At 35.8% G+C, this 13,913-nt stretch overlaps 1 protein-coding gene across 1 annotated transcript in view; it reads left to right on the top strand.

Annotated features, from left to right (window-relative positions):
* The window catches only part of fam20b (FAM20B glycosaminoglycan xylosylkinase), a 54,166-nt gene that overhangs the window by 26,598 nt on the left and 13,655 nt on the right, over positions 1-13,913 (top strand). The window contains exons 4-5 of the mRNA XM_056481618.1: positions 5,348-5,457; positions 6,563-6,734. Of these exons, the coding sequence (XP_056337593.1) occupies positions 5,348-5,457; positions 6,563-6,734 (282 nt within the window). The remainder of the gene's footprint in view (positions 1-5,347; positions 5,458-6,562; positions 6,735-13,913) is intronic.

The raw sequence follows: 13,913 nt of genomic DNA, 5'->3' as shown, positions 1-13,913 counted from the left end.
TGAAAAATGTGCATATTCTCTCGGTTACAACTCGGTCACTTGAGTGCCCAAATTTAACCCACAAGCAGCAAAATGAGTAAGAAACAGACGTCTTTGGAAAGTTTCTTGGTGAAGAGGAAAAGGTCCAGTTAAGAACTCGCGAACTGCCAAGGAATAGATCCGCAATTCATTCGTCAACAAATCCCGTAAATCCACCATGGCTGTGCAAGAAAATCAACTAATGGAGATCGCAAATGATTGTGGCCTTTTAGGGGCTGTTCGCATATCGTGTCTTTTTAAGAGTTTGCACAAGTTCGATGTTTCCAGTAGAGGTGCACGGCTTCCGTGCACAAGTGGCGTGACGCGCTCACGCCTTCCAGACGCACCTAGTTGAATGAATGTGAGCTCACATGACAAGAATTGACCAATCAGCTTCAGCTTGTTAGGAATATACACATTTCAGTAGACTAACTATCTCCGATAAACACAGAACACCCAAACACTGAAACTACGAAAAATTCCGTGGTAAAATTGTCGAGCTTTGACCGGTCCGCGGTGATAAAAAGGTTGAGGACCACTGGTTTAGACCATAGTGTGTAAGTTTTTGTGTAAAATTATGTAAAACGTACATTTTAGTTTAATAGTTTTTGTTTCAATACATTTATGTTTATAGTTTGTGATTTTGCTCAAGAGTAAGACAAAATCTTTACATGAAAGACTTGTGAACTACAAAATGAAGCCATTGAAAAGAAAAATTCCCAAGACATTTTTAACATTACATTCATATGACAAAAGAAAGAAAAGGTTATTCTGTTAGTTTCAATAACAGTGAGCCCCTGGGACATTCCCAGCAACACTTACAGGCAGCTTTGTACACTTTCAAAACATAAAAGCAGAGAATTGTGCACAAATGTTCATGTACAGTCAACATAAAACAAGATACGATTTTGAATAAAATGTCCTTGTTATATGACTGACTCGAGTGCTCTAAATAAAGACTAAATAAATCCCTAACAGACATGCCATATGTAGGGAATAATTGAAGATGAGCCATTGATTTATTAGAATAATAATACATACCCAAGGTATTGATGGATTTGAACATTTGTTTGTCATTATTTTTTAATAAATCAACATCTGTAGTCAATATATTCTGCTTATGCTACACTTAATATATGGACGTAATATCTGTGACATCACCCATAAGTTTCTGAAGAGCGCAAATGAAGCTACGAGTAGGGATGCAACAGTTATAGATTTTTGGTTGAATGATTATAGGCTGAGAAATAATCATGGTTTCATGGTTATCACAATTATTATGCATTCATTAATTTCAAAACACTACTAGTTTAGTAAATCACAAGAAAACTCCTTATATTTTAAAGTGTTATTTATTGCTGCTCAGTAACCAAATAATACAGCACAAAATATTTAAAAACAAACAATAATGCATTACTCTCTTTGGACTTAAAAATAAGTGAAAAAAGTTTTTGATTTAAACATGAGTGATAATTTTACACAAAAAAATGACAGAACAATCAATAAATAAATAAATATAAAAATTGTATATGTCTAATTTAAATCTAACCTATATTAGCTAAGTATTTAAATGAACTGTTGTTATCCTCTTTGTTCATATATACATTATGATTTTAAAAAATCGTAGTAATTTGTGGAACACATCTTTTGTTTACATTGCACTGAAAGGCACACACAACTCTCACCACAACAGCGTGAGATGTTTTCAACTGGGTGCGCTTGGAAGGCACAAGCGCGTTGCTCCTTATATATTTTCTCTATTGGAAATAATGAACTTGTCCGTGGAAAAGAGCCGCTGCTGCTAGGTGTCTCAGCCATAGTTAGTCCAGTTTGCGTGCGTATTAGCCCCTGTGTATTAACTCTGAACTAGCGCACAGTTGACATTACTTAGTTATTTACTTAGTTTAGTTGCAGCAGTTTCGTTTCGTGGAACAGAAATGTGGAGTTGAGAAGCCTTTACGATTAGTTGACGTATGTGATGAGTTAAAGCGTGATTAATAGTGAAATCTGTTAATCGTTGCATCCCTAGCTACAAGTGGCTGTGGCCAACCATTGCCATTTTGTTTGTGAGTCATTGCGCCTTCTGGGGGTTACCGAAAAAGGTGGAGCGTGATCGGAGCTACAGATGCCTGCTAGCATTTTGCTTAGATGAGTTTTTCTTTGAGAGAAACGCTTAACACTTCATTACCTGCGATTTGTTTGTGTTCTGAACACATGTGCTTGGTTGTGTACTATATCAATAAAGTGTTTAGACTTAAAACACTGATATAATACATTGAGCCACTAAACATTGTTCTTATGACGATTTTCTACTAGAGAAAAACGCAAATAACTTCCAAATACTTCAAAAATAACGTTAGTCTGTGTTAGTAAATGCAAGGTTTTTTTTATGAAATCCAGGCATAAAACTGTGTGACAACGTTTCAGATGACTCTTCTAGAGCCTACAGCTAATCAATCTGTCAGATTCTAGAGTGCATTCAGGTTCTAAAGACAATTATAAATAATAAATAATCTTACGTAAAACAAATACAGTTATAGAGATGGTATATAAGTATAAAATTTCACTCACCTGGGAAATGGGGGCCACTTGAATGGTCTGTGAGCCCAATTAAGTGCACACAGCATGCCAAATCATCTGATAATTGTAAGAAATAATAAATCCAAAAAGCAGCTGACTGTGTAAAGCCACATAAAACAAAACAAAAATACGATGTATAAGCCGAGTTCAGCGGCTAATCAGCCGGAATCAGCTGAGGTGAAATGACGTCGACAAGCAAAACCTAACTGTCACTCAAATGGCCTCGCTCTTAATTATGCAGAATTAATAAAAATGAAACGGATGAGTTATAAAAAATTCACCTCCTCACAGTAGTCATGAAGTGTAATTTTAGCTATATACTCCAAAATCGTTTATTGTACCAGGCTGTAAACACCATTTTTTTCTGGTGTAAAGTTGGCCGTTTTAACATTGGGGTCAAAAGAAATGTGCTTTTTTTTTGTAGCCAGGACAAGCGGAATTTCGATGAATTGCAGTTTCAGTTACTTCCATATTAGCTTCATGAGGGAGAGGCGGAGGTTGCCGCTTCTCATCCAAAGTCTTCTGTTTTGTTTTGAAACAATTGCTCAAAACCCACCTGGAACTACTTTAGCTGTGCAGTAAGCTGAAAATAATGAACTGCACACCTTAAAATGTTCATCAGCCAATCAGAATCAGGCATTCTACACCTCTGTGCTATAAAACAACAAACACAAAAACTATAAGGATAACGATAAAGATGTTGTTCTAAAAATCAAACCACAGCAGAGTTCAGACCACAGCCAAAATGATTAAGATGTACAGAAACCAATTCATGCTCATTGGGAATGACTGACAAAAGTCTTGTCGTTGATCCCAGTTGTAAGAGCAACAAATAATAACTTGACTTCCAGTTGATCATTTAGAAAAGTGGCTGAAGGTAGATTTTTCAGATGAATCATGTGTTGAACTGTATCCCAATCATCACAAATACTGCAGAAGGCCTATTGGAACCAGCATGGACCCAAGATTCTCACAGAAATCAGTCAAGTTTGGTGAAGGAAGAATCATAGTATGGGGGCGTGCAAGAGATCTGCACAGTGGATGGCAACATCAACAACCTGAGGTATCTGCCCAAAACACAGGAGAGGGCAAATTCTTCAGCAGGACAGCGCTCCTTCTCATACATCAGCCTCCACATCAAAGTTCCTGAAAGCAAAGAAGGTCAAGGTGCTCCAGGATTGGCCAGCCCAGTCACCAGACTTGAACATTATTGAGCATGTCTGGGGTAAGATAAAGAAGGCATTGAAGATGAATCCAAAGAATCTTGATGAACTCTGGGAGTCCTGCAAGAAAGCTTTCTTTGCCATTCCAGATGACTTTATTAATAAGTTAATTGAGTTGCAGAGATGTATGGATGCAGTCCTCCAAGCTCATGGGAGTCATACACATTATGAATTCTTTTTCCACTGCACCATGACTTTATATTCTATACTGTACATTATTTCTGTTAAGTTACAAAACTTTTGTCTAAGCAAAGTCAGACCTTACTGTCCTAATTAAATAATTAAAAATCAAGGCATGATCATATTTTATTTTGGTAAAATAAGCGTAATCTAGAGGCCTTTGCCTTTCATTTAGCCACTTCTGATACCAAATGATCAGCTAGAAGTCAAGTTATTACTTGTTGTTCCTAAATCTTGGATGGGCGACAAGACTTTTGTCAGGTAGTGTATATGACATAAATCAATATAAAACAAGCGCTTACTAAAATAAACGGATCATTATTGTTTACTGGTGTGTACAAATATAGTTAAAAGCACTTAAGAATGTTCGATTTTCCTGGTCAGTTGTGAACATTAGTGTAGTCATTTTTGAACGGCCATCCTTTTACTTTTAGCTAAACGTCTTGTCAATATTTTTATTTTAATTGTAAACTCACACATTTCGCTCTAAACGCATAAAGCGGTCATTTTTTTATGGCACACAAATCTGTTCGTGCAGCTGTAACATAAGTTTGTAGCTCAAACAATAACAAAACAAAGGCAAGAGAGGTGTCAGGAAAATAGCCTTTGTGATTTGTGTCCTATTTAAAGTCTTCTGAAGCAATGTGATAGCTGTGTGTGAGGAACACCTTGAAATTGAAGCCCTTTGGTGTTTCGCTAGAACGATAACTTCATTTTGGAAGTAAAAAAAACAAAGGTTTTTGGTTGAATGATCCCTTTAGGCGTCAGATCAACTTCTGCATGTATGAACAACGCTGACAGAAGACTGGATACAGTTCACATCTTGTCCCTAAATAGCACACGCATATTATACACTTTAGTTAAGCAACAGTTCACCCTATTAACTACTGGCTTATACAGTACCTGTTTATTATTAAGATATTAACTGTTTATTAGTATTTATTGTGTATTATTCTATTTTACATTCTCAATCCTACCCAATACGTAAACCCAAATATTACCTTAATAACTATTATTGAGCAGCTAATTAGTAACCTAATGAGCTAATAGTGTGAATTGTACATTAATATAAATTGTGAGCAAATACACATATACTGTGCAGTTGTGTTTGAAAGTTTATGAACCTCTTGCAGAATCTGTTAAAATCTTAAACAAAATATGCTGGAAAACTGATGCAGGACATAGGAGAATATTTTCAGAGGAGGCGGGCTTTATGACTCATAGTGCAGCCAGCCCCCAGAGGGCGATCTAACAGCCGGGAGCATCACTCAAAAGCAGACGTGTGGCACACTTGATACTAACGGATGTGTTTTTACTGGTTTTGTCTTTTCAATCTCCTCCTGTAGGATTCTGGGTTTTAGGAGAGCGCCTCTGGTGGTGGGGAGGTTTATGAATCTGCGCACAGAGATAAAGCCAGTGGCTACAGATCAACTGCTGAGCACTTTTCTGATGCACGGTCAGTTTCACACCATCCTTCTTATTTTTTCACCTGACCGATCAAATAATACATCCCATTTTTTGCGTATTCTGTCATCTTTCCTAATTTTCATAATTGTCATGTTTTCTAATATCTATAGCACTTTTTTACAATGTAGATTGCGTCAAAGCAGCTTAGCTTGAAGTTCTGGTAAATTAAAATGCTTTAGTTGTTGTCACTGTTGAAGTTCAGTTTAGTTCAGTTCATGGTAATGAATATATAGTTCACTCAGGCAGCCTGGGTCAGTTGGCATTTCTGTGTGGAGTTTGCATGTTCTCCTCGTGTTTGCGAGGGTTTCGTCCAAGTATTCCGGTTTCTCCCACAGTCCGAAGACATGTGGTATAGGTGAATTGGGTTGGCTAAATTGTCCGTAGTGTATGTGTGTGTGTGTGAATAAGTGTGTATGGATGTTTCCCAGTGACTGGTTGCAGCTGGAAGGGCATTCGCTGTGTAAAACATATGCTAGATAAGTTGGCGTTTCATTCTGCAGTGGCGACCCCAGATTAATAAAGGGACTAAGCCAAAAAGGAAATGAATGAATTAATAGTTCACTCAATAATAGCTTCCTATTTGTTGAACTATTGCATGAAATGACATTTGAGATTGTGCTCACGCTCACTTGATTGTATGATATAAATTAACTTTTTTTGCTATCATAACATGACTTACAGAGTCACACAGTCAGTCCTTTCAAACATTCACAATGTGTTTGTTTACTTTTTGTGACATGTCTGCTCACACAATATTAATACCACAATTATGATAATATCATAAACATGCCTAGCCAAACGCCATCATTAACTTTGTTTGGATTGGATATTACTTGTTACTTTTTGTTCAAATTATTTGCAATGGTCATTGAAACGAAAGTATTGAACCTTCATTATTTTTGTGTACATTACCCCTCTGGAAGGTAATATACGGTATTTTGTCAAGCGTTATTGTATCAGTGTTTTTTTTTTTTTTTTTGGACTACTGCATAATTTATAACCGTCTTTTCTTCCCTTCAAAAGTTCCTTCCAGACATCTTTTCAAGTAGTGTTACAAATGGTAATAGATGCTAATGTCTCTCTTCTCTGCATAGGGAATAATACGTGTTTCTATGGGAAGTGTTATTACTGTCGTGAGACGGAGCCGGCATGCGCAGAAGGGGATGTGATGGAGGGATCGGTGACTTTGTGGCTCCCTGACGTCTGGCCCTTACAGAAACACAGACACCCATGGGGACGCACATACAGAGAGGGCAAACTCGCCAGGTACTCTTCAGCTCCAAAGTGTTTGTGGGGTCTTAATAAGTTTTACTTTTCAAAAACAAATGTTACACCTCAAATTTGCAGAAATACAGGGTTGTAGGTCTTAAATCGGTTTAACCAGGTCTTATTTTTTTTGTCCATGTAAAGCTACCCAATCAGGCCAACACCCATACAGTCACCAACAATACATCTCAATAGAACATTAATTAAAGTTGCGATAACCTCTTAAGGCCCAGGGTGTTTTTTACATCAGTTTTTATTTCTCTTTGCTATTTGGGCTTATTGGAACCTAGTTAGAATAAAATCTAGAATAGAATAATCATCTTTTGATATGATGTACTTTTAGAGAAAAATGATGTCCATATATGTGGATTCGTGGTCCCAATTTACATAAAACACTTTTTGTTTATTTTTTAAAATGCATATATAACATAGAATTTTTTTTTTGACTTTGACTATCAGAGAGTAAAAACAATTTTGTTTCCCATTTTTGGCAGTTAAAAATAGGGTTTGGGACATTTCATATGCTGCAAAACGTATGATGTCTGAAAAAAATGTCTGTAACAAAATATAAAACATTCAAAGTATTTTAAATAGCCACTTAAGAGCTAAAATGTGCTGTCCACGTATGTTGACACTCAAACCCTAGGAGGTTAATTAACATTTTATTTATTTTAGTTTTTAAAAATGGTTTATTTTTTTCATTAAAGAAAAGTTCTATCTACATAACTTTAAAAAAGGTGTCAAAAACTATGTATTTAACCATAGTTTTCTTGTTTTGACACATTATTTGAATTATGTGGCTAGGAAATAGCTTTCTATATATTTTTTAATGGGGAATGGCCTGCACAGTCATCAGAGCCAAATATTATCGAGCCTTTTTTGATACATTGGAGGAGTAAGTCAGGAGACATTTTCCTCCAGCATCTTTTCCCTTAAAAAAGATCAACAAAAATAATGTACAAGTCTGAAAATGTATTCATAACGCTCTTAAAAAGGTCTTAAATTTGACTTGGTGAAACCTCCAGAAACCCTGTGAGCCCCCTTCACTGGTCTTTTCCCTTTGCCATCTATTTTCGCTGTTTGACTGGAATGAGTGTATTAGTTCACACTGCTATATTTAGCACTCAGAGCACTTTCAGCTTGATGGCCTGTGGTTGGGATGATGTGTTTGTTGGTGTCTACTGGACAGTGGGGATTTTACTAAACTCATGGGATTAAAAATGTGCTACCTTTACGTGCTCTTAGAGTGTTTGTAAATATAAGGTTACTTGTTTAAAATGAGACATGGATAGTTGTTGTTTTAGGAAACTCATAGATGTATTTCATACTCTGTGTTGGTTGGGTCATTAACTGTTTAAATGGTTGGTTCATTGACTGGAATTTTTTGTGTTCTTGGCAAATCATGGTTCCTTTAAAATCCTTACACTACTAAAGAAAATAAACGAAAAAACGTTGGAATTCGTATTTTTTGATCATACTCCAGGATGACTATGCCAACATTAATCTGGCTCAATCTGTAAAGGAAGGTGTCGTTTTAAGACAAATATTGACTTGAAGCGACAAAGTGTAAGGTATACATCTTCAATTGAGATTAGTCCAGGAAATTGACATTCACATTTTGGCTCAATATAACTTTTATTAAATATAAACTATCAGGCAACGATGCCTATACGATTTTTAAATGTATAAAACACACATACGCATACACCAACTAAAATACTGAGAGGATAGTTCAGCCAAAAATGATAATTTCCTCATATTCATATTCTTAAATTCTGATCTTGTGAGTTTCTTTCTTCTGTTGAACACAAAGGAAGATATTAGAGCTGCACGATTAATCGAAATAAGATCGTGATCTCGATTCGACCCTACACACGATCTTACTTTAGCTTTTCTATGATTCAGCCAATTATATTTTCAAGGTCATGAGAGAAGCGTGAAGGCGGATGCAAGCAACATGAAGTCTTAACAGCAACATGAACAGCAATGAGCAACATGGACACCTCCAAATGGATCCAAGTGCCACATACTGTATTTATAAGGTGTAATTCACCCAAAAATGTCATTTCTGCCTCAATGTAATAATGCGGCCGCGAAATGACACGTGGCAAAGTTTGTTCAAGTCCACCATTCCAAGTCTATACAAAATGTAGCATTTTGACCAACAGTAGACCTATACATAGGCCTAATATTGTTTTTTTGCCATATGTTTTAGAAATAACAATAATTATAGCCTACTCATATTAACATTTATTTTACATCTACAGAATCGTGAGAAAATCAAGATCTTCATTTTAAGCCAAAAAAATCATGATTCTCATTTTAGCCAGAATCGTGCAGCTCTAGAAGGTATTTTGAAGAATGTTGAGAGGAAAATCAGCCATTGATTTTCATAATAGGAATCAGGGTTATAATAGATTTGGATTTTCATTAGTTAGATTTAATTTCGTTTTTGACTTTTAAATTAAGTTTTCATTTGTTTTTATATTTTGGAATTGCTTAGTTTTAGTTCAGTTTTTATTAGTTTCAGTGTTAGTTTTAGTTTTTTGTAAAGATATTTGTTAGGCGCAAGATTCAAAATCATCCAAATAAATATTGTATAATAAAAACTCAACCAAAGATAGGCTACCTTTTTTTTGACTCAAGAACCATCTACTACCATCTACCCATCCTCAAATTCAAAGACCAAAGCCCACGAGATAGCAGCCTTAAGTACAATATGTGTGCAAGGCTGCTTCTGAGGTTTAATACACTGTAGTAATGGGAAGTTTGGATCTTTAACACAAACCGGATCTTTTGTGACAATCCTCCCATGTTTGGACTCAACATATCAGAAATATGCAGTGAGCGATCATAATTTCAGTCAAACACCAGCATGATCTGAAACAGTTTCTTACAGCTTTTCAACCCTACTGAAGCTTGATTCGCTTATTTAAATTCCATTACGACTTTCTGTTATGATATGAACTTACGTTTCACCAGATCCTCTCATTTAAGCCCTCGGTATACCCGCACTGTAGTTGTTCAAGTTTGGCATGTTCAGGCATGTTAAAAAGTAAGCTGTTTGTGGATAAGTGCTTACTGGAAACGCGAATCGTTTTCAAATGATTCAGTTTGATTTGGTGAACTACTGTAGTTCAACCAGTTCACTTAGAAGATCTGGGTAAAAAGATTTGATCGCGATCACTTATACAGAAATAAAACCCATTATTGGGCACAAATGTGTTAAATTAATACTTTTAAGTGTCTGCTCGGGTCATATTTAATGTGTCACTGTGATGCTGTCATGTCCAGCCATTGTTTTTGGCGCAGGAGCAACAGCGAGGATGGCTGGAGGAGGACTGGCTTGATCTAGCCAATGACAGCAGGATTACAGACTCTGAGGTGCCGTACGGGTCAAACACCTGGCAGCACAAAGTAAACAGATTTACTTCTAAAAGAAGTAAAAAAAAAAAAAAATTTCCTACTACTGTTTTGCTTCTTAGACTTTTACATACCTGAAACTTGTCTATAGCGCTTGTTCACTGCTGCTCTTATAGTTGTGTAAATTGCTTCCTTGTCCTCATTTGTAAGTCGCTTTGGATAAAAGCGTCTGCTAAATGACTAAATGTAAATGTAATGAAATGTAAAAGGCTTACAGTCTCTATTAAATACATTTACGAAGACGAAAACGAAGGACGTTTTTGCTATAATTTTAGTTAGCTTCAGTTAGTTTTGTATGTACACGATACACTTTCAGTTAGTTCTAGTTTTTTAAAAAAAACTCATTTTTATTTCAGTTAACGAAAATGTTTTTTCAATTCAAGTTTTCTTCTTTTTCGTTAACTATAATAACCAAAATTACCATGAATGTCAATGACTTTTTTTTCAACATTCTTTAAAATATCTTCCTTTGTGTTCAAAAGAAGAAAAACACTCAGGGTGAGTAAATAATCACAGAATTAAAATTTTTGGGTGAACTATCCCTTTAAATCATATGCGTACCTAAATATTTTCTGTGATTATTTGTTGGAAGAAAAACAACTGCTTGAAAAGTAGAAGCAGCAGAAGAACATTATCTCTCAAAGGGCAGTCTGTATGGCTTGTACCTCAGAATTTTCTGGGAAAAAAACAAACCTATTATTTCAAATGAAGTGTCTCATTTCCTGATCTCTTTCCCAATAGTTTCCTGTCTAATTATGTGTTGCTATGTAATGGAACAATGAATGATGCATAAGTGTATAGTTTAAGTTTGTAAAATTTTGGTTACACTGCAATTATGGCGAGGCGCAGGAAAGGTTTTATTTTCTTCACATCTGTTTTTTTTCCCCACTACTTTGCCAGCAGTACATTGTGGGCAGTTATAACAACCCCAAAGAGCTGTTCACACCAAAGATGATAATTAAAATTGCAACTTCAGTGTTTTAATAATCATACTAATAATGCAAGAATAGTTCATACCACATCTATAATGACAATATTGTTGGAATAATATTAAGAATGATTTATTTTGGCTGATAAACAATAAAACATTGACAAAAACAATCAGAATTCATGTGCCTTTAAAAACTCAAGCATTGAAAGGGGCCCTAAAGGAACACTTCACTTTTAATGAAAATAAAATTGTACCATGGCTGCAGCAGGTGCAATGATATCACGCAGAGCCTACAATTCTTTCTCAGCACCTTTATTTGCACCATGAGTTAGAATATGTATAATATAAATATCAGTATGTACTGTATAATGTCAATATCATAATGGCAGCAATGTTCAATGTTTATTACGCCAGAATGAGAGTATAGTTCTAGTCATATCAACCAGAAAATAGTAATTTTCATTTCCTGTCAGTCTTAGACTCTTAGTACATGATGTATCTACAGAAAAGTCAAGCTTTAAATAAATAAAAAAAATACTGAAACTTTTTTTTTTTTTAATTTTGAGAGAGATGCTAATGGTCTAATCTGATTCAATGATTTATGCTAAGCTAAGCTAACACTGCTCCTGCTAGAGATCAGCTCAATGGATTCAGAAACGGTAAATATCATCTCTTTTACTGTGGGAGAGTTGTAAAATGTTTTCAAAAAATGTGGAGTAAAATTGTATTAGCACTAGTTTCTATTCAGTGAACTACAGTACAGTCTGAACATGATGCAATGCACCAAAATGCTCATAGTGAAGATCTTGTTTATTGTTGATTAGAAGTGATTCATTTATATAAAAAGGTAATATACTAATAACAAACATTAAGGGTGCTTTCACACCTCTAGTATGTTTCCTTTGGACTGGACCAAGGTTGAACATGATATTGTAGTATTTTCAGTCATTTAAGGGTGTTTTCACACTTGTAGATTGATTTTTTTTGTTCTGAAACAGGGATTTAGGTTGTTAGAATGTTTATTTTTTTTCTTGCTGTGGTTTGCTTTCACACAGCAAAGTTTCTAAACTGACCAAAATAGGTGCGAGTAAACATTGGTCAGAATTTTAGGGTTTATTTTTTAGAGTCCCACAGATTCTGCTCAGCTGTCATACATCATTATTTTAATTTCTGATGATGAGAAATGAGACGCGAAAAGGTGCACTTTAATTTTGAATGGTGACACCCATAGACATTGTCGCCAAATATAAGTTACAGGTAAGACTTTCTAATACGTAGCCTCTTTTCAGTTGTCAAGGGTTGTACAAAATGATCTATTGAATCAATAAATCGATTGCCCATCATTTTTTGTAACATTTAATTAGTTAATAAAAATACAACATTTTTGTTTTCATTATTAATTTTGAGCTTTAAAAAAAGTTAGCTATAATTATATTAAATTATATTGCTTTATAGGCTTACATTATAGAGAGAAATAACAGATGAAGCAAGACTGCAGTCAGGTCATGAAGCAGATCAATGTTGATCTTTTTTTCGGGGTGTTAGTGCACAAATGAACAAAACAATAGGTTCAATACAAAATATTATAAGATATCAGATGGTAATTTATGGCAGTTTTCCTAAAGGATGAACAGCTCCTTAATATTTCACCAAGCTTTCTGGTTTGTATCCGGCATGAAACGCACATTTACCTGTGGGAATGATGGCATCTTGCGCTACTCATTATTTTCTCTTCATATAGCTGTATGGCTATTATATAACCACAAAACACTGTGATATAGCCTGGTTCATTGGATCATATTTCTTTCTCACTAGAATCGATCTGCTTCTGAGTTTGTTTCAATTTAGCCGAATCCACATCATTCAGGCTGTCTCGGGCCGATTGTTTTGGCACAGATCAGATCGCAATTTCTGGATTCGCATCTGCCAAATGAACCGAGCTAACGGGGGAAACACACCAGGTTTTAACATCTAGATGTGAAGGCACTCTTAGTTCCATTTCACACCAGGACGATGCTCTGAACAGAACTAGTTGAAATGAATCAAAAAGCAGTCACATGACAGCCACATCAGTTTTTTACTTGACAAATTTACTCAACTGCGTTTTGATTGGTCAGAACTAACACATGGGAAACTCACATGTGCAACACACAGAAGTAAACAAAATGTGGAGGAAAAGTCAGCAGACAGTATGGACCTCCCCACCTGCCATACTGTAATTGTGGTAAAGTGTCAAAAAACTTTCACAGTTGATTATGGCAGCTGGTTTAGCTCAAAAACCAAAGTACTTTTTGCATTTGCATCAGATTGAGGTTGGTTTACATTCTCTATCAAACGAACAGCTCCAGGTATCATTTGAAAGCACACCGAGGCCACCTCTTTGAGGAGGTCCTTTTTTGCTGCACACTCGAGTACGATCGCCGCCTTCACACCTGTCCAAATGAACCGCACCAAAAAGGAAAATGAACTATGGTATGTTTTAACCGAACTAAGGGTGCTTTCACACCTAGACGTTTGTTTCAGAACAAACTGGGCTTGTTTGTCAAGTTTTCGCGGTTCATTTGGCATATTTGAAAACCGCAATCACGATTGGATGCGTGCCAAAACAGTCGGTCTGAGACTGCCTGAGGTGGTCTCAGCTTGATTGAAATGAATCCTGGAGCAGAAAACAATATGATCCAACGTACTACCGCTATATCACAGTGTATTATGAATATGTAATAGTTATATGTACGGCTATATGAAGAGAGAATTATGAGTAGGGCGGGATGTCATTCCTACTGGTAAATGTGCGTTTCATGTTTAATATGAAAGTGAAACCATGC

This window comes from Danio aesculapii, chromosome 20 (assembly GCF_903798145.1).
Source record: "Danio aesculapii chromosome 20, fDanAes4.1, whole genome shotgun sequence".
NCBI lineage: Eukaryota > Metazoa > Chordata > Actinopteri > Cypriniformes > Danionidae > Danio > Danio aesculapii.
Note: the sequence above shows the minus strand (reverse complement) of the source record. Positions and strands in the feature narration are given on the sequence as shown.